At 37.1% G+C, this 26,407-nt stretch overlaps 4 protein-coding genes across 4 annotated transcripts in view; 2 read left to right on the top strand and 2 right to left on the bottom strand.

Moving 5' to 3' along the window:
• Window positions 1-169: 169 nt before the first annotated feature.
• On the top strand, window positions 170-5,133 carry LOC100184447 (alpha-2-macroglobulin receptor-associated protein-like). Its single transcript, XM_002127711.3, has 8 exons — window positions 170-354; window positions 819-954; window positions 1,315-1,400; window positions 1,806-1,956; window positions 2,414-2,548; window positions 3,573-3,717; window positions 4,014-4,131; window positions 4,310-5,133. Exons 1-8 carry the CDS (start codon window positions 214-216, stop codon window positions 4,376-4,378), a joined length of 981 nt encoding a protein of 326 aa, XP_002127747.1. The 5' UTR covers window positions 170-213; the 3' UTR covers window positions 4,379-5,133.
• Window positions 5,134-7,470: 2,337 nt separating this feature from the next.
• On the bottom strand, window positions 7,471-10,273 carry LOC100183653 (protein misato homolog 1). Its single transcript, XM_002127399.4, has 2 exons — window positions 9,889-10,273; window positions 7,471-9,059 (listed from the first exon to the last, which is right to left on the bottom strand). Exons 1-2 carry the CDS (start codon window positions 10,160-10,162, stop codon window positions 7,576-7,578), a joined length of 1,758 nt encoding a protein of 585 aa, XP_002127435.1. The 5' UTR covers window positions 10,163-10,273; the 3' UTR covers window positions 7,471-7,575.
• Window positions 10,274-10,354: 81 nt separating this feature from the next.
• LOC100181302 (serine/threonine-protein phosphatase 2A regulatory subunit B'' subunit gamma) lies at window positions 10,355-14,197 on the top strand. Its single transcript, XM_002127513.4, has 7 exons — window positions 10,355-10,663; window positions 10,936-11,248; window positions 11,532-11,929; window positions 12,209-12,257; window positions 12,486-12,659; window positions 12,905-13,009; window positions 13,677-14,197. The coding sequence occupies exons 1-7, from the start codon at window positions 10,482-10,484 to the stop codon at window positions 13,797-13,799; spliced, it is 1,344 nt and encodes a 447-aa protein (XP_002127549.1). The 5' UTR covers window positions 10,355-10,481; the 3' UTR covers window positions 13,800-14,197.
• Window positions 14,198-14,954: 757 nt separating this feature from the next.
• The window catches only part of LOC100186845 (papilin-like), a 20,516-nt gene continuing 9,063 nt past the window's right edge, over window positions 14,955-26,407 (bottom strand). Inside the window, exons 6-25 of the mRNA XM_002121075.3 lie at window positions 24,630-24,753; window positions 23,198-23,278; window positions 22,974-23,146; window positions 22,326-22,458; window positions 21,770-21,887; window positions 21,480-21,566; window positions 20,977-21,085; window positions 20,196-20,358; window positions 19,978-20,136; window positions 19,605-19,698; window positions 19,245-19,339; window positions 19,003-19,188; window positions 18,305-18,772; window positions 17,750-17,941; window positions 16,995-17,072; window positions 16,561-16,705; window positions 16,057-16,196; window positions 15,814-15,948; window positions 15,624-15,755; window positions 14,955-15,490 (exon numbers count right to left, since the gene is read on the bottom strand). Coding sequence (XP_002121111.1) covers window positions 15,297-15,490; window positions 15,624-15,755; window positions 15,814-15,948; window positions 16,057-16,196; window positions 16,561-16,705; window positions 16,995-17,072; window positions 17,750-17,941; window positions 18,305-18,772; window positions 19,003-19,188; window positions 19,245-19,339; window positions 19,605-19,698; window positions 19,978-20,136; window positions 20,196-20,358; window positions 20,977-21,085; window positions 21,480-21,566; window positions 21,770-21,887; window positions 22,326-22,458; window positions 22,974-23,146; window positions 23,198-23,278; window positions 24,630-24,753 — 3,006 coding nt within the window. The 3' untranslated portion in view covers window positions 14,955-15,296. The remainder of the gene's footprint in view (window positions 15,491-15,623; window positions 15,756-15,813; window positions 15,949-16,056; window positions 16,197-16,560; window positions 16,706-16,994; window positions 17,073-17,749; window positions 17,942-18,304; window positions 18,773-19,002; window positions 19,189-19,244; window positions 19,340-19,604; window positions 19,699-19,977; window positions 20,137-20,195; window positions 20,359-20,976; window positions 21,086-21,479; window positions 21,567-21,769; window positions 21,888-22,325; window positions 22,459-22,973; window positions 23,147-23,197; window positions 23,279-24,629; window positions 24,754-26,407) is intronic.

The raw sequence follows: 26,407 nt of genomic DNA, 5'->3' as shown, positions 1-26,407 counted from the left end.
AACAAATTATGGGCAGATAATGAAAAAAATTAACAAATCATGGGCAGAAAACGAAATATAAAAGTTGGGACTTTCCCTACACTGAAACATTTTTACTGATATTTGCGAATACGAAATGTATATATTGTTGTAGTAACGTAAAAACATTTTTCGTACGTAATAGCAACTGTTATCTTGCCGCGTATTTTTTACAGGCCTTTTTCTATTTTAAGTATGAAGTTCATTGTTCTGTTTTGTTTTTTCGTCTCTGCTTGCCTCGCGTTGGAAAACTCCGTTCACAAAATGAACGAAAATGAAACCAGTCGAAAATTTCGAACAGCGAAAGTTAACCAATTGTGGGATAAAGCTATAAAGGTAAATATCATGCAAGTTAATTTTTTTATTACACTTTTCCTTAACAGCAATTTGCCAGCTATACAGAAAATTTGGCACTAATAATGAATAATCCTCGCTGCTAGTAAAGAGTCTTCCTCCCCCCCTTATTTGCAACCCACTAACCCCTATAACCACTAACCCCTTAACCACTAACCCCTATAACCACTAACCCCCTACCCATCAACACCTAACCCCCTAACCACCAACCACCAACACTTTCCACCAGCCTGTCTGCTATGTACCAGAAGATTCTTCACTAGTGCCAAAAACTAGTTTACGTACATATAAATTGTTTAAATAGTTCCTTTATATGTATAGGGAAATGGACCAATCCTTGCCTAAATCTTAGGGCAGATGGCGTGCCACGCTGCAGGATTCCACCCTTATGAAATAGAGGATACATACGTCTAAATAGTTTTAAAAAATACCTTTTATTCTTCCAGTTGAAATTATCTTCAGTGATTTTAAGTGATCTCTATGTTGATTTAAAACACCATGATCGTCAACTTATGGACGCCAAAGTCAGCCAAATTGACGCGGAAAACCAGATTTGGGAAGTTTTGAAAGAAGATTTTACCCGTATGTTTTGTGAATAAGCAAATCTTTAGCTGTTATCTTTAGCTGGACAAGACCTGGACATTTCGCAAAACTGTCTAGCTTGTTCTGAATTGTTTTTTGTCTGTAGTTCAACAACTTATCAATAAATGTGCAGCTTAAACGTCAGAATTACACTATGTGTTTCATAATATATGAGACGTTTTTTTTATTTACATTATGCCCGGTAGTAGAAGTAACAGAATGTACAGTTTCAGTATAAAAATGTGCGTAAAGTTTTGAATGTAAACTTTTATAAATAACATAAATAACCCAACATTGCTTCAGTATAAAGATGTTCATGTAATTGTAAAGTTTCATAAAAAACTAAACCAACATCGCCAGGTATAATGGTGAGGTATGGGCTTGCTGGCAGCAGAAGCTTGGACGAAAACACTACAGGCCAACAAAAATCAAAACAACCATTCCAGGTTATAAAATAGTATTTGAGTATACTGTAATAGAACGTGATAACGGTATCATGTGTTTGTACCAAAGCTGAAAAATTACGAATTTTACCGGTATGAGACTGTTATTCACACAAGCCATGCAAAAAAAATTTGTATGGTATGGTATGGAATATTTTGTTGATTTTCCTTGTAGGTGCTTGTCTCCTAGGTGTAACGACCACACTTATTTTCTTCCACTTATTTCTTTCATGTGAATAAATAAACTAATTAAGTGTTTTACAAAAAAAAACGCAAAACAGGATTGAATCTCAAAATGTACAGTCCTGTTGTTTTGTAGCTATATCCTGTTTTTCGTTTAAAATATTTCGAAATCTTTGTTACCGTACTCGAAGAGACAAATAAAGTTATTATCATTATTTATTTCAGGATCCTCAGTTAAACAAATTATGGTTGAATACAGCAGCGAGCAAGAAGTTTAAAAATGAAGAGATGGAAAAATTATTCATCGAGTTCAAACATCATGAGGATAAAATATGGGAACTAAACTCTTTACATAAAGACCTAGAAAAAATGAAAGGTGAATGAATATACAGACTATAATGCACTAGCTTTTTTGTTGTTAAAATTGGAGCAGAAATACTACGTAAAATTTATGACAAATATCACATATAAAATTCTAGGTAGTAGAAAGTAGGTTTTTTTAAAATAACTTTCACTTCAAAAGTTGGTATGAAAATGAAAGGTCGCTATATAATATATATACTAGCTTTTTTGTTCCTAAAATCGAAGCAGAAATACCTTTTAAAAGATATATTTAAAATTTTTTACCTAAAATTAAAAATAAATTTACCCTAAAATCAAACACATAGTTCTGAGTATAAAGCTAATATTTTAAATAAATTTACCTCTAAAACTTGGTATACTGTTACTTTCCTTTTTTCTGTGTTGCATATTATTTGCATTTTTATTACTGCGGAAGAGAAATTTTTTATTTATTTTACTTACTGAAAATTTGTAAAATTTCGATTTTTAAGCAATTTCGGAAAATTCCGTCGAGCGGTTTCTTGATTCTGATGAGGAAAAGAAAAAAGAGAAATATGTGGAAGAGCTTCAACAAGAGCTTGAGAATAGTTTCGAACGTTTGCATCGAGTAACTTTGAAATCAACAGGTCAGCAAGTATGACATACATAGTATATGTGCATGGGCTTGATTTGTATTACCAGGGGTATTGGTTATCCCTTTTTTTGTTAGTCAACCAAAATTTAGTCGTTGTATTTTTACGTTTAGCCGGCCGACTAAATTTCTGTGCATTTCTTGTTACAGAAGCCAAGTCGGTCAGAATTGACGACTAAAAAAGCAAAATCTAAATTAGGTGTCAAATAATTTAGTTTGTTCTGTGTTTTAATGGGGCCATTTTAAGTTAAAAAAACTTAATTTTCTTCATGGTTTATAAAGGGTTCAATTTATCCCACCAAGTCACTATACAATATATTTTATTCAACAAGATGTGATTATGCAGCTGTTTTATTGTGATGTAATACAGACGCATGGTTCCAGTTGTTTGTTTAATGTTTATGACCTAACAGTACTCTATTGTTCCATTCGTGACATCACAAAATAGCACGAACTGGTTGTACCAGGGCCTACAATGTTAGAAAATGTTTATTAAATTTGCATTTATATTTATCACTGCTTAAACCTGGATTCAGTGGGTATGGGTTTGAAGATCAAAGCTGCTACCATTGGGGTGTATGTAGCGTTGGTCAAAAGTAAATTGCCTTTACACAGTGGTCGTTTATGAGTTGTTTGACTTGGCAATCACACAACACTAAAGCAATCACCTATTAAGTTAAAATTCTTTTGAAATAAAGTATAAAACAAAAATAGTGTCCTTTTTTAATTCGAGTCTGACACTGCCATTGGGGGAAAATTTATATCTTTTTTATACAGTTTGTTGGACTTTGTGTCTATTATGCTTTAGAGTAGCGGATCCTACTTTACATAAGAATCATCCAACTCTGTGAACACCAGATCAGGAACGGAGACACGGAATTTTCCAGTTATTTTGAAAATGTTATAATAAGACACATATGGTCACTTATGAGTTGTCCGATTTGGCAATCATACCGCACCAAAACAATCACCCATCAAAATTCCTTTGAAAACGTAATGATAATGAAATTTACCTTCAGATGAAAAAGTTGATTTTATTGAACCACGAGTAGCTGAGTTGTGGGAGATGGCAAGGAATGGAAACTTTAGTGAGGATGGACTTGCTTCTGTAAGGCAAGAACTCCATCATTTTGAGAATCGGATAACCAAGCACAGGCACTTTCGGTAAGAAGAAGCTTAGTCATAAACAAAAATATTGGTAAAAGTTAGGGTGGGGAGCAAGCGCCTGGCGCTGTGGCTTAATAGTTAACGCTGTCATTGTAACCAAAAAATACAATAATCTGTGTTATTCTATTGTAAGACTACAGCGTAATATTTCTTTTCCCTTGTGTTTTATCACTTTTTCTGTCAGTTTTGTGCACATAGTGGTGTCTATCAAATATTTTTCCAATCCAGTGGTCTCTAATCAGTTGCTCAATATATTAACAACACATAAAAACATCACCCACAATGTTTTACAGCGAACAACTGAAAAACTCGGCCGAGAAATTAGATTTCCATGGAGGAGAATCAGCACCAGATGATCGAGTTGTGAAACATCAGAAGCTTCAGGATAAAGTACAAGATCTTGGAAACAAGGTTGGTAGAGTTGATGTAATCTAATTTAAATGTAAATCACACACAAATGTTGTATCTATTATTCAAAGCAACAAATGTCTGATTGGGAAACTGTATGTGAATATTTCGCCTTAAAAAATCTGCAAGGAGTAAAATCATAGTAGAAATGTGCCATTGTTACAAAACAATTGTTTTTCAGGTGAAAAAACTTTTTGGTAGTTTGAAATCAAGATTATCGAACGGTGTGATCACACACAAGGAATTATGATGTCATAACCGTGTTTATATTTCAACAAATAAAGTGAGTTTCTCGATAAACTCAGACATCCCACAATTTCTATAATTGATCATTTCTCTTTACTATGACCATATTTGGTTATGTGAGGAATTGTGTCACGCTGAAAATTTATTACTAAGTTAAATTTCTTAAATATTATTTCTAAATATGATGCAAACTTGCAGATGTAATTAGAACATCCTAATAGGTCAAAATACCAAAAAGTGCTAATAAATTGGAGCAGGTTAAGAATTTACCCAAACTTTTGTTATAATTTATAACAGTACATCACATATCGCCTCATTTTATGTTAACTTTTGCTATAAATAAACCTTGGTATTCGCCAACTTTTGTTATACATTAAAACACATTACATGTTTCTTTTCATCTTACGATGTTTTTGATAGTTTATTTCAAATACGATAATCAATCATAGTGTCATAACATTGTCTAAATATTTATGCCGAACTATAAACAAAAGATTCTGTTTCTGCTTGGAACTCATTGAACCATCTTAAACTTATCCATTTCAATTGATAGAATGTACATTTATACAATTTACTACTAACCCATAAAAGTTTTTCTAAAACCCTGTATATTTAATGCACATTAAAACTAAGCCAACCATGAACTGACATAATGTACATTTATACAACTAACTACTAACCGATTCTAGTTTTATAAAACCTGTATTTGAATTTCATGCACATTATTTGAGGTACCATGAATAAAAGATTTGTCATAAATTATGTGTTTTTAAAAATCAAAACATTTAAATGCAGGTAATCCATATAGAACAGAGGTTATATGTTTTCAGCTCAGAACACACTTTGATTCTCTGAATCTTTTCACAACACATTAAAAATTAAAAACTTTATTTTATACAACACACCAAACTAGTTCAGAAATTATGATTAATTAGTAAAAGTTTGCTGCATACCCCAGTAGTCTTCATGGGTGCAATGTCCATTTTTTGGCCAGAAGATCAGTTGTTATAATGCCAGGGAAAATTTAATAGTAGAGTCAATCACTTTTGGTCATGATGCATGAGACTGCTGCTGACAAAGAAATGCATAACATACATGATTTTTAAAACATAAAATATAACATAATACATAAGCTTGGCTGTTGGCTATTATACATTACCAAATAAGGAATGGATTTTTACCCAAAACAAGATTTAACTTTTGATAATCTGTGCTGAAATTCTCCCAAAGTTGCTGTTAAACAGGTTTAGCGGAACAGTGGGTGTTTGGTTTCATTGGCTGATTAGGTTGCAAATGAAAATAAACAACTAAAGGTGATAAAGATCTCAAGTCAAGCGGTTTCAGTTCAGTTCACACCTGATACCTGGTGTTGGGGTTATAGGACTAGGACTATGGGTAGCAGTGGTGTAAGATGGGTTTTAGTCATAGTATTACAAAGGTAGTTTTCTATTTTCTATGGGTAAGGTTCTTAGTCAGATTTGGCATGTTACCTTAACACTCAGACTATTTAGGTATGGGTAAATAAATTATTTATTCTTGCAAGGCGGGGCAACGACAGTCGATATAACACAAAAATTCGGTTTGATACGTTGCATACCCAGTTAGGGTTAGAATTGTGGGTGAAGATGTCTTTTTACAGTCATTTTAAAACCATACATGCCAACTACAAGGATTAAGTCCATAAAATATATTCAAAGGCATGTTGATGTGGCTGTTTTCACATCTACCTGTTTTTAAGCATTAGTATATGTTCTTTATTAGAAGATACACATAAAAGCCATGTTTAAATTTGTAACAGGGGGTGTTTTACAAACTTATTTTATCTCAGATTCTACACATAGCGGTTTGCAATGAAAATTATGACAATTACTTGGCTTATTATGATCTCACAATTGAGAGAAGTCTTTTCTAGGTATTGTTATTCAGGAAAGCTGACAAGTAATTTCAATTATCAACACAGAATACCTTGCAACTTTAATAAGGTGAGCTAAAGACTTAAACTTTTTGTGGATGAACACATTTTTTTTTAAATTGATTTTTTTAGACCCTATTTTACATTAAAGCGCTATGGTCATTTCAAATCAACCATAATTGCTTGTTTTTTTAGAATTCTTGTTTCACAAAGACTGAGATTAACCATGGTCAACGTATTGTTTATCAAGGATGCAAAAACATGAAGGCATGTGTAAATAACGCGTATAACAACCCTGCTCAATGCTATTCATTAATTGCAAAAATAAATAAGGTAATTTAGGCGTTATATATGTATTTGTTTGGTTTAATGCTAACATGTGATTATATATTATTGTTTATGTGCAACATTGGTCGAAAAGCCTAGTAGTATTAGAATACTTCAACTAATGTATACCATTATACAACAGTTATGTACATGTAAAAAAAAGTTTAGCTGATGTATATTCCCATATACAAACAACAATTCACATAAACATACCCGTATAACCCAATTACATCCCAGGTTCGGATATGTCATTCCTGCTGCCAAGAAAACTATTGTAACAAAAGAACCTCTCCTACATCCCAACCAACCACAACTTCCACAATTGCCTCAGAAACCGTTGCCCCACGCCGCACCCCACCCATCACTACTTGGAGACCCTTGCCTAATTAACTCCCCTAATAATGTTCATAATAGTTTGGCAACACTGGAGAATAGCAAGCGATTTCATTGGTGGAAAATTTTGGGGCGAAATGCAAATCTTTTTTAAATAAAAATTGAACCTTACCTGCTATATATATGCAAACAAATAAATGAGTTTTAATTATTGTAAACTGCTGCAGTCTGCAGATGAAGTACATTTTGCGATAAAGCTTCACCATTCATGGTTACCTATGGGTTGTTTAAACTGTTAACCTTACACAACAAAAACATTAAAAGTTGCATTTATTTAGTAACTCATATAAATATAACCATATGCACCAAATTGTCTACTCTGGGATTTTCTGCATTGCAATTTGCAATAACTAGTAAACATAAAAACTAATAGTTTGGACTTATTGCAGAGAATTTCATGTCTAAATACCCTTTTAAAAAGTTCGATGCCGCTGTAAAAGCTGTCAACTTTTTGCATGCGTGGATAAATCATGAAGAACTTTTATTGACACGAAGCAAAAGGATTCAATATTTATATCTTTGTTGTTATTTACAAAGCACAGTTAGGAAAAAATATAAAGAGAAAATATTTAATCAGAACCATCGGATAAAAAAGATGAGTATTCTTCGTTCATTGTGATGTAATAATCAATCGCTTCATCGAGCGTTTCTCTCTCATTGTCTGTGTAACAATGGCGCGATCGGTGAAGTTGTTTTGCTCGCGTGCAACATTTTTGTAACAACGAAGAAATTGAATTGGAGTTCATGACATTGGTCAACACTGGGAGAGATTCTACATTGGTCATCACTGGAGAATCAAGGTTGCTGAACACTGGAGATTTACCATTGGGCAACACTGACAGATTTTTATTGTGAAACTTGTCGGTTAAATCCTGCCTTGGGAAGCCAGTAGATGTCAGCGAAGAGTGAAATATTTGGGGAAAAGGGGTGTCAACTTTTATTGGGGTTCGTTGAACAGAAACAACTGAACTGCTGTCAACATACTTTCCTTCAAGGTAGAGCTTTAACACTGAGGTTAGATTTGTACATTGGTGGATTTGGCTAATGTTGTATTCGGGGTGTGTGGTTGAAGCAGTGGCTGCTGATGGTGGAAAGCCATTTATTGATAAAGATTGTGAAAAACAACGGTCAACTACATCTCCTTTGCTTTTAGCATCATCGACGCAAGGTGTAAGCGAGGTCCATAATGATTTATCCAGATGGTCGCACAGCATGTCAGGCAAACAACTGTAGTTTGATGAAAATGGGATCGGTATTGCAGCTCCAGTGCTAACAAGTTTTTGGCTTCCAATAGATAGTTGTTGTGATATATTGGATAAAGATTGGGGATCAGTGTGACACCGATGAACACGAGTTATACTCTCAAGCGCCGTAGCCAAGATGGAACTAGTGTGGTAGTCACAAGTTGCATCGTATATTAGCCTCGGAAATTCCCGTTTTCGAGGGTTTTGTCGAAAAATATCAGAGTTGAGCGACATTGGAGCAACAAGAGTTGACAATTTTAAAGATTCTGACAATGATAATAAAGTTGCGAGGCTCGAACTTCTCACTTTAGGTGCAGTTTTCTCATTTCTCACAGGCAGCATGGGGTAGACAACCAAACCCTTTCCACGAAACTCATCAGATAAATATTCCATCAACGAAGTTAGAACCCCCCCAAAGCCGTTATTTACATCCGACATCACTTGGAAACCTTGCATGTTGTCGCATTCCTCAGCATAAACCCTAACAAGGTCTTCAACTTGGTAAGATATATATTTCCCATGTTCGAACCCCCCCGACCATGAAGTGAACGAATCATCTTCCTCGTTTAGCGTTAGGATGCTTCGTGGGTGAAAATGAAGTCGTTTAAAATCCGACCAAGTTTTTACTTTATCTTCAAGTTTGTAGGTTTTCGCTTTTATTTGTTTTTCATTTTTTTCATTTGACTTTTCCACTCCGTTTGTTGCTTGGTAATATTTCTGTTCTTCTAATTCCAAATCTTTAATAAACTCATTCTTTTTGCTCCTTGAAGCTTCAACAACTTCAACACCATCCCCCCAGGTTGGGATTTCTTAAATTAATTGACAAAGTTTTACTGAGATTTTGAGATTACAATTACTGAGATTTTGAGATTACAGTTGGTAAAGCAGAATTATAGACGGCACTTATTAATGCAAGTGTGTCTATGAGACTATGATGTTGTTACTGTTACGCAATGCACATGTTACACACGCAATGGTTGATAATATACAGGCAATGTACACTTTCAGTATACTTCCTATGCACATTGCTATGTTTTTATTGATTAAAAAGATCTCACTTAGGTTGTTTTTATTTAATATATATTATACATAGAAATATATGTTTGCTTACTATTATATATTATTAATAAAATAGGTAACAGCCCTCCATGCCTGCAACACCACATCTCTGCTTTGTTTATATGAAACCAGACATGAATAAACGACAAACATTGTTACAAACTTAGGGGTATAATATATAGTAGGATGGGGGAAGATGGGACACCTTTTCATTATACTTTATTCTCGTTCAATTTGGTAGTAAACAAGAAAACATTCATAGAATTATAAAACCGTATCCTGACAACTCCCATACACCGTTGTCGATTGGTTAAATCACGATCTTAATGGTAGATTATTACGTGCTAAAAGTGTCCCATATTACCCCACAGTATTTTCATAACCTTACCAACCCAATGTTTATGTGTCCAAATTAGTAAAAACAAAAACAGGAAGACAGCAAATTTAAAAAGAAGGCCAATTGTTTGAACAAATCATTTTACATTTGCATTTGGTCCACAATAAAAATCACGAAAAAATATTTATATTGATTAAAAAAACAAAATTTAAATTTTCGTCAATATTTTTTCAAAAACTCACCACTGCCTCCATTTTGATGTGCTGGTGTTGGGTATAAGGTTCCTTCCAGGGGCAGACATCCAAGATTCGACTTCAAATCGATGACAACGAGTCTTGGGGTGTAAGTTACTTCTCGCAACAAGTTCTTGCCTTCTCTAAACAGAACATCGTGCTCTATTTCTGGCTGAGAAGAATCGCCGCTATATTCGAACGAAGATTCTTGTATATTCCAGAAATGGGTGCCAACAAAATTAGAGTAGCGACCGTTTTGCAGAGTAATAATTTCACGCACCATGTTTTTAATTTTGTTCCGAAAACAAAAACACGTGACAAACAGATTCGCGTCTGAAGCTTGTCGTATTTTAGTGACAACTGAATATCGAAAGTTCTCGATCTTTTAAAGAAATAGAAAGATTGCGAATATATTACGGCCACTATTATGCCGAATTCTTATGTAGACATCTGATAGAACGTAGTTTAACTTTTTTTATCATAAAATGTTTATTAAACCAATTTTTCCGTAAAAATAATATATATTATTTTCATGACTTTACGCCTGAGTGAACACACGCATCAACGGGGATTTTTTTCGATTTAAAAATTAATTTCAAAACATGGATCTAAAAAGTCAACTAAAAGCAGCGCTCGAAAAGAATCCCGGGTCTTCCAAAGATAAAACTGAACAGGAGAAAAAAGACGAAGAAAATAAATTGTTTCACGAGTTTTATAACAAATGGAAAGGCGAGAGCGAAAAAACAACAAAATCGTACAAACAAATTCCACGATTCTATTATCGGTAAGTGACTAAAGAAAAGACGGTTTTTAGAAACGTTTGCAGTCGTGGACTTGGTGGCTCTGTGGTTAAAGGGCTGGTACATGTTCTGCATAACTACATGGTAGTGGGTTCAATTCAATGTATAAAAACGCTATTTATCCTATGTTTTCCAAACTTACTGTCCACTAGTTGCATCACATTGGGTCAATCCTAATAGCGACTGCCTACAACTGTATCAGCGATGTCCCAAGTTCTCACCCTCACGTTTATCGTACCCTACTTTAATCGCACAGGTTGCCCAATGATGATGAAGTCTTGCTCCAAAAGTTAAGAGAAGAATCCAGAGCAGTTTTCCTTCAGAGGAAGAGCAGGGAGTTACTCGATAACGAGGAATTACAAAATCTTTGGATGTTGCTCGATAAGCATCACACACCCCCCGTTGGAGAAGAACAAATGATAAATTACAAAGACTTCTTAATTGTTAAGGATAAAGCAAGCGATAAATGCAAACCTTTCTTCACCCCTCTCATCTTTGCTAAGTTAAACCAGCGTGACCCTCTTGGAAGAATCTCCATCTTACAGTTCTTCAACTATGTAATGAGGAAGGTAAGTTGTATCATTGCGATATTGATCATCAGTGGAACCTGTGTTGGCAGGTCTGCCTCTAGCCCAGAAGACAGGGGTTCGAGACCCAACGCTATCGCTGCTACAATATGTGGGCAAGATACTTAACTTTAATTCCCTCAACCCAGTGGGCAGTGACCCTAATAAGTTTTCTAAATTAAAAACCCTTAAATAAAAATTATATTAATTTATTTGACCTTAATTTTAACTTTACTGCTGTTTTCATAGAGATGAATAAAAATTAATGTTTTGTTCATGTTTCAAGGTGTGGCTCCATCAAACTAGAATCGGTCTCAGTTTGTACGATGTAGCTGGGCAGGGCTATCTTCGAGAATCAGATCTCGAAAACTACATTCTTGAGCTGATCCCTACTCTTCCCCAGCTCGATGGATTAGAAAGATCATTTTACTCCTTCTATGTTTGCACAGGCGTGCGGAAGTTCTTCTTCTTCCTTGATCCTCTGAGGACAGGGAAGATACGGATCCTTGACATTCTGGCTTGCGGGTTCCTGGATGACCTACTCGAGCTCCGAGATGAGGAGTTATCCAAGGAGTCACAGGAAGCCAATTGGTTTTCCGCTCCATCAGCGCTCCGTGTGTATGGGCAGTACCTTAACCTGGATAAAGATCACAATGGGATGTTAAGCAAGGAAGAATTAGCAAGGTAGCGATGTTTTTATGTTTACTGATAAATTATCCACAACCAATCTGTAATGCAATTCGGATGGCGGACAAACGTCTGAAAAACACTTCGTTATTTTTTTACCAGATGACCTGTTGAAAGATTATGTACATTATGCCTGGTAGCAGAAGTAACAGTAAACCGACATATCCAAAACTAGTTGCTTGCCAGTGTAAAGTAATTTTGTAATGGGCTTCTTTGGTCTATATAAAAATGCTTCCTATCAACCTAGATAATATGGAACACACTATTTTCATGCAGGTATGGAACTGGAACACTGACAGAAGTTTTTCTTGATCGCGTGTTCCAAGTAAGTTGGGAATTATCTATAAATAACTAATTATCCTGTTGTACGCTATGCGTGATTAAATATATAACTCATACTAACATCCAAGCTGTTCAGTGCCCTTTGTGTGCAAATATTAAAACAACTATAGTTAAGAAAAATAGGTTTTAACTGCTATAAAGTAAAAACAATGGTGTCTGTTTTTACTGAGTTTTGAACCTTGTACCCCCTGTTTAACAAGCTCACCCCCAGGAGTGTCTCACATACGATGGGGAGATGGATTATAAAACTTACCTTGATTTTGTTCTGGCGATGGAGAACAGGAAGGAGGCAGCTGCTTTGCAATATTTGTTTAAGCTTCTCGATGTTCAGAATCGTGGATATCTCAATGTATTTGCTCTCAACTATTTCTTTAGATCTATACAGGTAGTGTGTTCATACATATTATGCTCACTGCTGAGTTATAACGTGGGTGTCTTATACACCAAACACCCAAGATTGTATTCATACACAAGGAATTAGCAACTTATCATAGATAAATCGTCTTTAGCGATGGACAAACAGTTGTGTAAAGGGTGTATAAACCGAATACCCATGTTATAGCGACCGTCCTTGCCCTGCCTTGCGAATGTAAATAAATTTCGTTTAATTCATTCGTCCCTCACACACAGGACATGATGAAACGACATGGTCAGGAACCCGTGAGCTTTGCCGATGTAAAAGACGAAATATTCGACATGGTCAAGCCAGAAGATCCACTCAAAATAACATTACAGGTAAAGGGTGACTTATTCATGGTTGTCACTTCCATGCCCACAGTTGAGTTGATGAAGCAATTGTAGTGTGTGGATAAGCAAACATGACTTTTGGTTGGTTTGGTCATTTATATCCTTGTGGGTGGGAACTTGGGTGACTTATTTATGGTTGCCACTCCCATGCCCACAGTTGAGTTGATGAAGCAATTGTAGTGTGTGGATAAGCAAACATGACTTTTGGTTGGTTTGGTTATTTATATCCTCATGAGTGGGAACTTGAGTGACTTATTCATGGTTGTCACTTCCATACCCACAGTTGAGTTGATGAAGCTATTGTAGTGTGTGGATAAGCAAACATGACTTTTGGTTGGTTTGGTCATTTATATCCTTGTGGGTGGGAACTTGGGTGACTTATTTATGGTTGCCACTTTCATGCCCACAGTCGAGTTGCTGAAGCTATTACAGTGTGTGGATAAGCAGACATGACTTTTGGTTGGTTTGGTTATTTATATCCTCATTAGTGGGAACTTGAGTAACTTATCCATGGTTGCCACTCCCATGCCAGCAGTCGAGTTGCTGAAGCTATTGCAGTGTGTGGATAAGCAGACATGACTTTTGGTTGGTTTGATTATTTATATCCTTGTGGGTGGGAACTAAACTAGCTTCTAATTATCTCAATTTTCCCCAGGATTTGATTAACAGCGGACAGGGTGAAACAGTCACCAATATCCTGATCGATCTCAATGGGTTCTGGACGTACGAGAATCGTGAAGTGTTAGTGGTCGATTCAAACGTAGAGGAAGAAGTTTAATTCACAGAGAACAAATTTTCAAATATTCTGTTACTTCTGCTACCAGGCGTCATGTATTTGATCTTTCAACGACTCATCTGTTTAATTAAATATTCAGCTCATCGTGGGGGAATTTATTTTTATATTTTTGTTGTTACTTTGTAATAAAGATTTGTAAGAAAAAGATCTGTCGGTCATTTTGTGAAAATTCGGTTGTTTATAGCAAAGGTTACCACTTTCAGTGTTACCTTGAAGCGCCGTAAAACGGTGGTTTCATACGGTTGCCATTAAACTCGTCTCCGCTCTTTTCCACCCGGCTATTTTTATGTATAAAAGGGTGGGGGGAGACGGGACACCTTTTCATTTTGTTTTCTCGTCCCATTTGGTAGTAAACAAAGAACATTCAAAGAATTATAAAACTGTATCCTCACGACTCCCATAGACCGTTGTTAATTCTTTAACACGATCAGGATATTCGAAAATTATGTGTTAAAGGTGTCCCATCTTCCCCCACCCTACTATATAGTATTAGTTGGCCTCGATTGGCGGCCAAAATTCTCGCAAGAACATTTACCCGTCGGTGTCGATACATGAAAGTAAAACTTGTGCGTGTACATGATTAAGATTTATCCGGTTTAGCTTGCGAGTTGCTTAATGTGGAACGCCATTTGCGACTGTGAAAACAGCATGTAATGTGGAAGTGCGCAGTTTGTCTGAAGGGTGGCTAATAATATGTTTATTTCATGAAATTAAACGGTGCATTTAAACGTTGCGCATTTGGTGCAAAATGCAAGTAGTACTGGATGCCGATAAAGATGGCGCGCTCTTCTCGCAAGAATAAAATTTAAATTGCAGTAGACGATCCGTTGGGTGGCGGTAGGGGTAAGTGCGTGGAGGCGAAACAGTCGGTGCGCGAAATATGAATAGTTAACAACAATGTATCTCTAACAAGTTATTCTATACAGTTACCTTAAATCCGATAATATTCCAATCACTTAAGTTCTGTGTACTTTTCTAAACCTTCTGTACTCTGTAACAAGAAACTTGCAATCCTGTTTCACTTAACAGTTACAATGTATAGCTAACACGAAACTTTCCTACAGTCTGATTCAACGGACGGCAGTTTTAACTGTGAAAATTTGTTCTTTCTTTTGGTGATTGACAGATGACGTCACATCAGTTTCATAGAAATTATATTTTACGAATCAAATCGGGAACACAAAAAAACGAAGTTTATGCTGAATAGGAAGATTATCGACGGGTGTGTGGCGCCACCTTGAGTATGGTAAAAAAATAAAAACCAACCGCTAGCGGGCGAACAAACTGATTGAGTTTTGAGATTTTTGTGGCTTTAAATAAAAGGTAGAGAGATATTGAATGATATAAGATGAGAACACAAAGTTTGAACAGAATAAAAGAACTGGCGAACCTGCAAAAATAACATAAATATAAAAACACTATTAAGAACATTAGCAGTGAGTGTCATTGTCGGTAACGCTTTAGGGTAATCCCCCTAGGTCATGAAAGGTTTTCAAAATCCTTCGATCTTCGTCTCTTGTAGCATGTGACGCAACAATACTTGCTATAGTGACGACACATACCAGCAGCTGATACTAAACGACAGTTTGCATAACGGGGAAAGTCCCGACATTGCGGGGTTACCGTAGCAACAGTTGTTGCTTGCGTCATCGGACTACGTGACGTTGTGACTTCTATAAATAAGATTAAGTGTTAATAGGTCATAAATCGACAGCGAGCATGATGTGTATGAATACACCATGTGTGTCTGGTGTATAAGAATACACCCATGTTATATCTCGACAGTGAGCATGAGATGTAACTTACTTGGCAACACTGTAACTTTTGCCGTTGCGTTGAGATCCGCAGTGTTGACCAAACAAGTATAATTACCAGAATCGTTAACCCGTGACCGATATATTCGAAGATCACCCCATGGCTTGATGACGTAATGATTATCTGTGACGTAATTAAACGTTTTATTTTACAAGGTATTATATGTTATTTTTATAATTACCTCTCGTGAGCGGTCGACCGTTTTTTAACCACGTAACCTTTGCCGAACCTCCTCGAATTCGACAACGTAATTTTACTTGACGCCCTGACGTCACAGTGACGTTTGTCGGTCGCACACGGAAACGAACTCGACGATCTGTATTAAAACGTCACAATTACGTTTGTGTCCTTAGGAAACAAAAACCAAAAACCATTTCATTAAAAAAATGACGTTAATATAAGTTTTTATTGTGACGTCACATACCAGTAAGGATCAACCGAACTTTCTTCCTTATATCACGTGACACACCGTTTGTTGCGACACATACGTAACTTCCGGTATCTTCACGACGAACGCTCACGAAGATAATCGAATGATCGAACGGGTCTTGACTTATTTCAGAACTTGAAATAAACAATAAATGTAACCTAACTCGCATGGCGGGGAAAACAACAGTCGTCATAACGCGGGTGCTCTGTTTCATGCCCGTTGTGCCCCCTTATGCTATCACGAATGTAACTTTGTGGGTAATTATTGCGTACGGCTGACAATTTGAACAACCCGTAAAGGACGACTTGGCTTAGAAAAATTGTAGTTAGTTAATTGTCCAGTCCAAAAACACGCGCCCACAACAGTGACAGCGTCGAGTCTCGAACTCGTAACCTCTTAGTTAATGAAAAGCGCCAACCATGATTCAACTATAACGACCATAAACTACAGGCATCTTATCCAATGCATTGTGACTTGTGAGACTTGCCATGCATTTACCTTGTCCTGTTAAAGTTGATTCGTCTACCATTTCTTAACCAGTAAACATGAGGTTCCGGGAAACCCTCAGCGTGGCAAGGTAGCCTGGCCGGGCCGTTTAGTTTCACTCGTATCGATGTGTGGCTCGAACGGATGCGTAGGTAATCTGCAATGTTATTATTAGATCAGTGTGCATTTACTAGATAGAATGTTCTTAGGTATCTGTTACGTACAAATTGTTGCTACATAAAGCCAAGCCAGGAAAATAAAATACAATACTATTCATTGCTCTGCACTTTTAACATGGAGACTTTATACAATTGGCAAGTAAACAACATTTACTCAATTTGTAATTTTAATTAATTTTTTTTTTAATTTTTAACTTGATTTTTTAAACTTGATTTTATTTGATATAAACGTAACCAAAAACTTAACCACAGTAATCGTTTACTTACCCTTGCAAGGCTGGTCACCGCTAGAGTGCGCACTTTTTCGGTCACAAGGAGGGCGTGACGTCACTGATAGATTTTCACCTACGTAAATATTGTACAGCATTAAGAAAGGCATGAAACGGAATACTCTGTACTTTGTACATTGTAATGAATAATATAGCAGGGTGGGGAAACATGGGACACCAGTTTATTCTAATGTCTCGACTCATTTGGTAGTAAACAAAGAACATTCAAAGATTTATAAAACCGTATGCTCACGACTCCCATGGACCGTTGTTATTTGTTTAAAACATAATTAGAATATTTGGATATTATGTGCTAAACGTGTCCCATCTATCTCCACCCTACCATACATATATATAGGGCAGCTCGCATTAAAATAATCACAAAACAACGTTCAGTATTTGAATGAATGAGCAACGCACTGGTATTACCAACAAAATATAAATATAAACACCCAATAAAATAACAAAACGCCAAACAAAATGCGCCATTTACTAGCAACGAGTCCTTTTAACAATAAGGAATAAAATCCCAGTTTTCACTCAATGTTTACCCCATTTAACGATAAAGATTAAAAAAAAAATTTTGCATCTCATTTACATACAAACGTAAACCTCATTTACATACAAATGTAAACCTTATTTACATACAAACGTAAACCTTATTTACATACAAACGTAAACCTCATTTGCATACAAACGTAAACCTCATTTACATACAAACGAAAACTTCATTAATACACAATGTTTACTTACAATCCGGTGCGATACCATGTCGTTTCGATCCAATTATTTCTCGACCACTAACTGGGTCAACACACCAACACGACGAACTCGTGACGTCATTCACACACTGGAGGGCGCTGTAGGCACCGGATGGATCGCAACCGACCCTTCTACGTCCGGTGAAAACAGCGAGAACTCGATCCCTTTCGCATTTCGAAGGTTCTGAGAAATTTGAATACGTGACTACATTATTCTGTTCTATACGTGGGTGAGATCTTACAAGTTGCCACCCCATGGAATCCTAGATCTGGGCCATAGTTTTCCAGTTACACCTCGACACCCAGGGAAGCTACAATACATGTCTATAACGTAATGCTTATTTTACGCAATTTGTTAAGCTAACTTATCTTTTCGTCCTGAACAGTGAATGACTTTTTATAAACCAAACACACATATGGCGTATACCAAACACACAAATGGCGTATTAATGCATCTCACGCTTATACTGTCGAGTTATAAAAAGAAGGCCTTTTGGAACACCAGACATATCATGTCCGTGTTCAAACATGAACCATATAGTCTTACCTCTTGCAGTAGTTGCTTCCACATTTTTGCAAACGTTCTCACAAAGTTTTCTGTTTCGAAAGTTGTTTTCATTCCCCGCGCATCCACCGAATGCGAAGCTTTTACATGAATGATCCAATTGGTCGTAGAACCATCGCTCAAAACGCCCAAAACACGGTCCGCGTGTTGGCGGTAGAGAGCAGAGATCGGGCTTCGATCTCCGTAGTGATGAAGCGAAACTTTCCATTGTCTCAGGAGCTCGGGTTCGAATGTTTGAATGAAATGCCTCTTTGGCGACATGTAGCGGAAAGCGAGAAATTACTTCTGGTGGAGTTTGTGACGTAGAGTCTGACAAGAAGACAAGAGTTCTTCTTGTTGTGGTGGGAACGTTTGTTGTTGTTGTTGTAGTTAATGTTGTTGTTGTTGTAGATTCGGTTGTTGTTCTTATTGTTGTTGGGACAGTTGTTGTTCTTGTTGTAGTAGAAGCAACTGCAAAAACACTATTAAATATAATGGTTGTCTAATTTCTTTGTCATACGATCATTTAAAAGATTTAAATAAGTAATCTCGTACAAAGTTAAATACATGGTAACTCGTAGGCTAACATGACATGTATAAAATGTAACACCCGTGTTATAACGACTGTCGTTGCCCGCCACGCGTGGATACAATACTCTCATTTCAAAAACAAAATAACTTAAACAGTTCGTCACAATTACCATTGTCCTTGTCCTGGCTGACGTCACAAACAGCTTTGCATTCCGCCTTGCTGACGTATCTGTTCATGTTGCCATGGCAACCGCCATACCAGAAGTGTTCGCATTGTGACGTTGAAGGGTTAAAGAACCATCGCGACACCCATGCGTCACAAAGACTGCCGCGATCAGGTGTGACGTAACAAACATCTGTGCAGTTTAAATGTTACGTAACAAACAACCATCGAAAAACACGAACAACGTACCATACTCTGCACAGCCATAATGGTTAGGACCAGTAGCAGCGTGATAACCATTCTTGCAACAACCATATCTTGTGTTCCTGCAGGTTTGGCCTCGTCTGTTGACGTAATATAATGTTATTTTGATTCCTATGAGATCGTACAAATCGATGGGAAAATGGGATTAAAGTTTGATCGTTAATACTGACGATCAAACAGAGCATAACAAATGATTGAATCTTTTGTATTACGCCGTTTTTTTTACACCAAAACAAGCTTCAGAAATTAACCTTTTTATGAAGAGAAAGTATCTTTAACAAGTTTTATTATAAACCCACAGTTTCTTTATGAAATATTATATTAAAAAAACATTTCATAAGATACCTTGGACATCCTTGCATATCTTCTCCGCTAGATGGCGTTTTGTTGTCAGGGCAACAACCGAACTCAGTGACGTGACAATCGATGATGGAAGTTCCTGGAAATATAGATTTAAAGATACGACTGAGTGAATGTATGTAATTTATTTGGCCTTGCGTTGTTGGAAAACTACAATCGTTATACACGAGTGTTTTGCTTCATACACCTCGTGTCAGCTTAACATTTACCACGTATGTAACTTGAGGGATGAATATCTTTTCTGTTTGAGGCTGCCAGCTTAGACTACCTATAATAGACCACTGTGGATTGGAGCATGTGGCTTGCGAAATATATATACGACCACAATGGTGGTCGCATCAGTGACCACGTGACATACCTGGACACGAACCAAGATTGCAGGGTTCCACAACATGGGGTTTCCCTGTTTCGTCACAATCTTCATCTCTTACAGGCAAATACGTCACTTCCGACAAACACATCACGTGACGTGTGTGTCTTCCCTCGCCACATGATGACGTACATCTGGTCCAACTCCCTGCAGTGTTTCCCATTAAAAATAATAAAAAAAACAACCGGAAACACTGAAATACGTACCGGAGAACCAGGAAGCCTCGCATGCAGAATTTGAGCAGTGTTGCACAGTTGGCGGCTTCTCACCATTACAGAGATGGGCGGATACCTCTTCATTTTCATCGTTGTGCAACACTGAACACACAACACGCCGTTTCTGCATTCCTTTTCCGCATTCAGCAGAACACTGCAAACACAAGATTCAGGTTTCACACCAATTTCACCACAAATACTTTGGTGCATTATTGGGTCAACAGTGTTTTTGTGATAATGGGCCAACTCTGGCATAAATCCCAGATCACATGTGGCGTGCCTCACTGTAGGACCTCACTCATATAGAATAGAATGTGCATATACAATGTTGGGGTAAGGGGTCAACTCTGTTCCAAATCTCAGTTGCCCTGACATGCCCGCTATAAGACCCCAACCTTACACCATAGTCACCATAAATACAACACTCGATTTCTGTTCCATGATAAACATAGGTGTTACCCTAAAAATGGACGAGGTCCTACTACTGGGTGGCACGATATATGGGCAATATAGGGTAATTAATCCAGAGTTGGCTCATTACCACAAAGAAACTATGTGTTACTTGACACTAAAAGTCAATGGTTCGAATTCTTTTCGGTAAGAGAAAGACACATATATGTCGCCGCGTTCCCAAACACCGTAACGTTAAAAACCTCTTTACTCTGTTGCGTGCAAAAGCTACTGTATCAATTTCGTTGAAATTATCGTATTAGCAAAATGCCGTTTTTAAAATCTTTACGAAAAAACATCTAACCAATTAAACTGTTTCTACCTCTGACCAAGTTCCCACTGTCCAATCGGGGCACGGCATCTCCATACAAGCCTCCTGATTGGCTGGTTTCGCTGTGACGTTGGAACAATGTACGTCATCGATTATTAACCTAAAATCATGAAGTTAAAGCAAAAGTAATGTTGAACTGTGTTACTGTTTTTACATCATAATATTACTTATACTTTATTTATTCGTCTTACGAATAGAAAAGTGGTAAAAATAAAACAATCAATTCGTGGCACAATATTGCCACCTATCCTAGTATCTGTTCTTGGGCAAGTCTTTATGCCTAAAGGGGCATACCAACAAAAAAATAATATTTGGATATGGATAGTGACGCACAAATCTGTAGTAGCCACGAAGCTTTTAAAAAAAAGAAACAGGTTCTGAAAAAAACGTGTAGACAACACTAGACTAGAGTAAAATAATCGGGGTGCGATAATTAATGGAATTCCCATACATTATATAATGGTCACTAATGGGTACTTCCCCTAATCCCATACCTTTCGCCTTGAACGCATCTGACATCACGTGTCTTCACCCCACCGATGCACGGTTGACTGCATTCACCCCAACTTCCGGTCAACCATCTATGACGTAACAATATTTATTTGTTAATGAAGGCGTTACATTCAAAATTTCAGCCATATCATTAAAATTCCAAATGGTATCATTCACAACGTTACATCCATGGTAACTGTGGCACAAGGTGTATGAAACAAAACACGAACGTTATAACGATTGTCGTTTCCCGGCCACGCCAGGATAAACAAGTTACATTCATTATACATACCTTGGAACACATGGTAATGTACATCGACGACGAACGAGGGGCTTTGACCTCACGTCACAAACATGTGACCTCACAAGGATACCGTTTCTATAGCAACGCACCCGCCTTCTTTGAACACCTGGGCCGGGATTGAGTTTATAAATATTTTATTACGGAAATTGCCGACTTTATAAGCGCCATATCTGGAACATGTAGAATTTATCATATTACTATTTAGTTTGCATTCAACGCTTAACCCGCGAAGCACCCACAGTGGCAGCTTACAGCAAACGCTTTGCTGAAGTAACTATACTGCTGTATACCAGCTAACTAAACTTGTAACTACGTGCAACACACGAAATAACAGCGTTAATTACTCTGCGCGTGCGGCAGGAGTTAAAACACCGGAAAGCAATAAGGCGAGACGATGTAGCGAGTGAAATATTTACAAAAAGTTACAAGAATCGCCCAACACCAAAAGCGCTAGATTAGGAACAAATTTATAAAATTTATCCTGTCAATTTTATTTCGTATATGCCACAGCAAACCCGCATAACTTCTACAACCACCGACCCACCTTCCCCGCATTCTACGCTACACGAGCTCCAATTTCCAGCTCTCCATGACGTCACATCCGCTATTGCACCAGCGACCCCATGCGGAAGATAATAACTGTAAGATATCTCCTTGTTTCGCTCTTGCACGATCACCTTAAGCAAAATATAAGACTTATAAATATTAGCGCTAAAATAATGGGCTTCAAAAATAAATGATCTGGTGCTACAAAAACGTAAACAACAAAAATCAAGTCCCATCACTACTAGTAAAAGAGAAATATATTTCTCTATTACTACGTTATTTGGACTTGATTTTTGTTGGTTACGTTTCCGTAGCACCAGATCATTACTGTACTTTACTATACAAGAATCGTTCAACTACATGAACATCAGATCAGGGTCAGATTCGCGGAATTTATTACAAGTTAATAAAGGATTAAAAATGAAGGTAAGGTAACATTTTTTTTTGTATACGGATGAGATACGACAGGGACCAGAGATTTAAACCAGACTCGACCTTTAACTGTGAATTATTTGCGGTTATGGAATACAAATTATCAAATTGAAATTAAAGTCCACACCTCATAAGGTTAATCGTTTGCCGTTATGGAATACAAATTATCAAATTGAAATTAAAGTCCACATTTGATAAAACCATATCAACTCACATCTACAAACAATTTCCTCAAAGTTGGTCCCAGAGCAGTTAGTTTCTCTGGCGCCCTCATGCGACGCGGTCGTCTAAGGTAATGCACAACAGTTCCCGCCACTTGGAGTGTACGAGAGCGCTCGATCTTCCATCCGCCGTTCAGTGCGTAGTTGCCCGAATCGTCTCGTAATGCTGAAACCTCACTGTTACGTCATACCTACGTCATCGAACCACGTGACTCACCTAAATAATTCCTGGAGGGTGAGCTTTCTAAGATTTCTATGTTTGTGGCTCCAGCTGGTATTGCAACAGCAACAGTGTAACCTGCGTTTAAAAAGTTGTTAATTGTTTATCTACTGTAAATGAATGAATGTAACTTGTTTATCCTCGCATGGTAGAGCAACAAAAGTCATTATAACACGGGTGTTCTGTTTCATACACCTCGTGCCCACTTACGAGTTACTTTGTATGTAACTTTGTGGATGATTGAATGAGTACAACTTATTTATCCTTGGGTAGTGGAAAATGACAGTCGTTATAGCACGGGTGTTCTGTTTTATACTTTTTTACGGTTTGTGTTTCATTTTCTTGGATTTTTGTAATGTACGGCTGACAATTTAGACAACCCATAAGGGCCACTGGACAAGTAATCTCCAGACTAGAGGCAGGTGCGCTAAACACATTGCTGGTGTATAATTAAAGCGCAGGGGGTAAGATTGTTATCTGGGTATTAAGCTATAATGGGGGGGGGGGGGATTTAAACCACGACCCAGACATCTGCTTGTAAAAGGATAACTGATGTAATGTGTTCTATGAATCTAACTCTGATCTATTATTCATATTAATGGACTTTTCTCATCTCGTATTCGAATGTATAGTACTGTAGGGTAAGGTGGGACACCTTGAGCACGTATTATCAAAATATCCTGATCATGTTCTGAACAATTAACAACGGATGGGAGTCGTGAGAATACGATTTTATAATTCTTTGAATTTTCGTTGTTTACTACCAAATGGGAGGTGTCCCATCTTATCCTACTATACTTAAAGAGAGACCGATCTCGCTAGTTATTGGCACAATATATCTCCTATTGATACACAATTAGTTGGAATCGACTTGTGTTGCTCTATAGTCGGTAGCGTTTCGTGTATTCTTATATAAAGGTGTTAGATTTAGGGTGGAATGTTGGGTAAAGACAATACAGACTGGTAAACATAGCCTGTTGTCTCGCCACGTTTTCTATGGATACCATATACAGTAACACGGGCTCCACCACACGTCTAAATATAAACCATGAATTATTCATCTCTTCGATCACATTATCAAAGTTCATATTGATTAAAACAACCAAGAGATGGGAATTAACTGTTAAACTACATTTAAACAGCGTTTGTCTTAAGGTTCTGGACACGATTAGGAAACATGGGTATAATGCGCTAACGGTATTTATCTTACCGCTATACTATTATGTGTGTGACAATTAGACGTTAGAACTCCGTTGACCCAAATGTTGAGACGTATGTTGTGGTAGGCTTATTCCGCACGACATAGGTCAATATTACGTCATAACGTATTACGTCTTTGTACCTATTGTATATTATAATGTAGCATATTACGTAACAGTCTAATACGTCATAGCCTGTTACGTCATAATGTATGGTTCACGTCACTCACCTTTACGTAACCCGGAGGTTGAAAATATCCCGGTTGCGTGGTAACAAGATGAACCATCCCCCCCACACTCACGACATCGATCTTCGCGTAATCCAGATCCCAACATCATGTCACAACCAACCTCCTGTATACGTCATAAAGTATGTTAATGATGTCATAAACAATGGTGACGTATAACTTGAGGTGGTAAACAGTTTGACGCTTGTTTTACAAACTGTACACTGTTTGGCAACTTTTATAACGAGCTAGTATACTCTTTGTGTTTTCCCCTAATTTTTTTAAAACGGCACACTGTACGTCGCTTATCACGCGAACAGTTACAAACGAGAGTTGATAGAAAGCTCAGGAGGTTCGTTATAACAGGGGAGGAAATAACTGACACTTAGGCTGTGGTTTCTACACAATGGGTGGCTGATTGTTACTCTTCCCTATCTAATAATGGGGATTGTTTGTACACGAAAAGTATTGTTACGTAGTTGTTTAACCACAAACCTATTTGTCAGTTAATTGTGAAACAAGTGAAGTGTAAAGTGAACGAATAATGGACATTGATACGTCACAAACAATTTGTTACTAGATTGTCTTTCTTTTGTGTCGTAACAAAGGAAATTGTGGTGTAGACAATTAAACAATATCATGCTTTGTTTCAGGTGATTGTTACGTGACAATCATCCATTGTTGAGTAATAATTTCCTAACTATCACATCATAATATGGTTTGTGACATCATAATTACTAATTCAAAATCGACAATTAAGTTCGAGTAATAATGACAATAATGTTACGCCTTACGTTGCTAACTTGTACGCGAGTGTAATTTAGGTTTCCTGACTCAACTTTAATTATATATTTCACTTGAGTCGGTTAGCGGCAATTTATATCAAAACGACACGACCTGGTACCTTGTTTGATGCTTATACCGATTTCTCAAAACTCTCTGATCGGCAAATATTGAACCGCTATTAAAAGGGCTCAGGTGCGCCGAGAAAGTTTTACTAATTAATAATAATTTATAAAAACGTTTCAGCGTTTGCTGTGTAGGGTGTTATGAATTTCGTTTTTTAATTTTTGTTTATCGCAAACAGGCCCAGAGAATGTTTTGACCGTAAATAACGTGACTAAAAGTGTCAAATAAAAACGTCGTGCTAAAATGACAATATAATCAAAGTTAGCTCACAAGAAGTTAATTAAACAAATCAAAATTTAATTGGAAGAAAAGTGGTTCAAGAAGAACTCCTTACTTACAGGTTCCCCGACCTGTATCTACTTCTTACAATAAAGATCCAAAGACGCCGCGAAAATGCCACCGGTCTCGCAAAAATTCGGATAAAAATACCCCAAAAAGTGACCAATACTTAAAATGATCTCTTTTGTCAACAATCATGAAGCGAAAGCGCCAAGAGAGGATTAACCTTCGCCCTTAGGGGTCAGGGGTCAAAACGGAGGTCAAAGGTCGCATATTTACGGTGAGTTTAAGTCGCATAGATATGACAGTAATGGGGGGACGATGGATGAGATGTTTCTGCTCACACCACATTGGGACTTTTTTTATTTTGCAAAGCCAGTAAACCAACAAAAGCAGCTGCAATTGTTGCGTAAATTTTGGTGGTTATATATTTATATCTATATAAAGGCTTTGTGTTCAGTTTTTTGTGGTTGATTTATTATTAAGGTAGACTGTACGTTGTTTATATCACATATGCACCAGAGAACATTTAAATATATAGTAGGGTGGGGGAAGATGGGACATCTTTAATACATAATATCCAAAATAGCTGA

Source organism: Ciona intestinalis, chromosome 3, assembly GCF_000224145.3.
Source record: "Ciona intestinalis chromosome 3, KH, whole genome shotgun sequence".
Taxonomy (NCBI): domain Eukaryota; kingdom Metazoa; phylum Chordata; class Ascidiacea; order Phlebobranchia; family Cionidae; genus Ciona; species Ciona intestinalis.
This window is presented reverse-complemented; position numbering and strand designations above follow the sequence as displayed.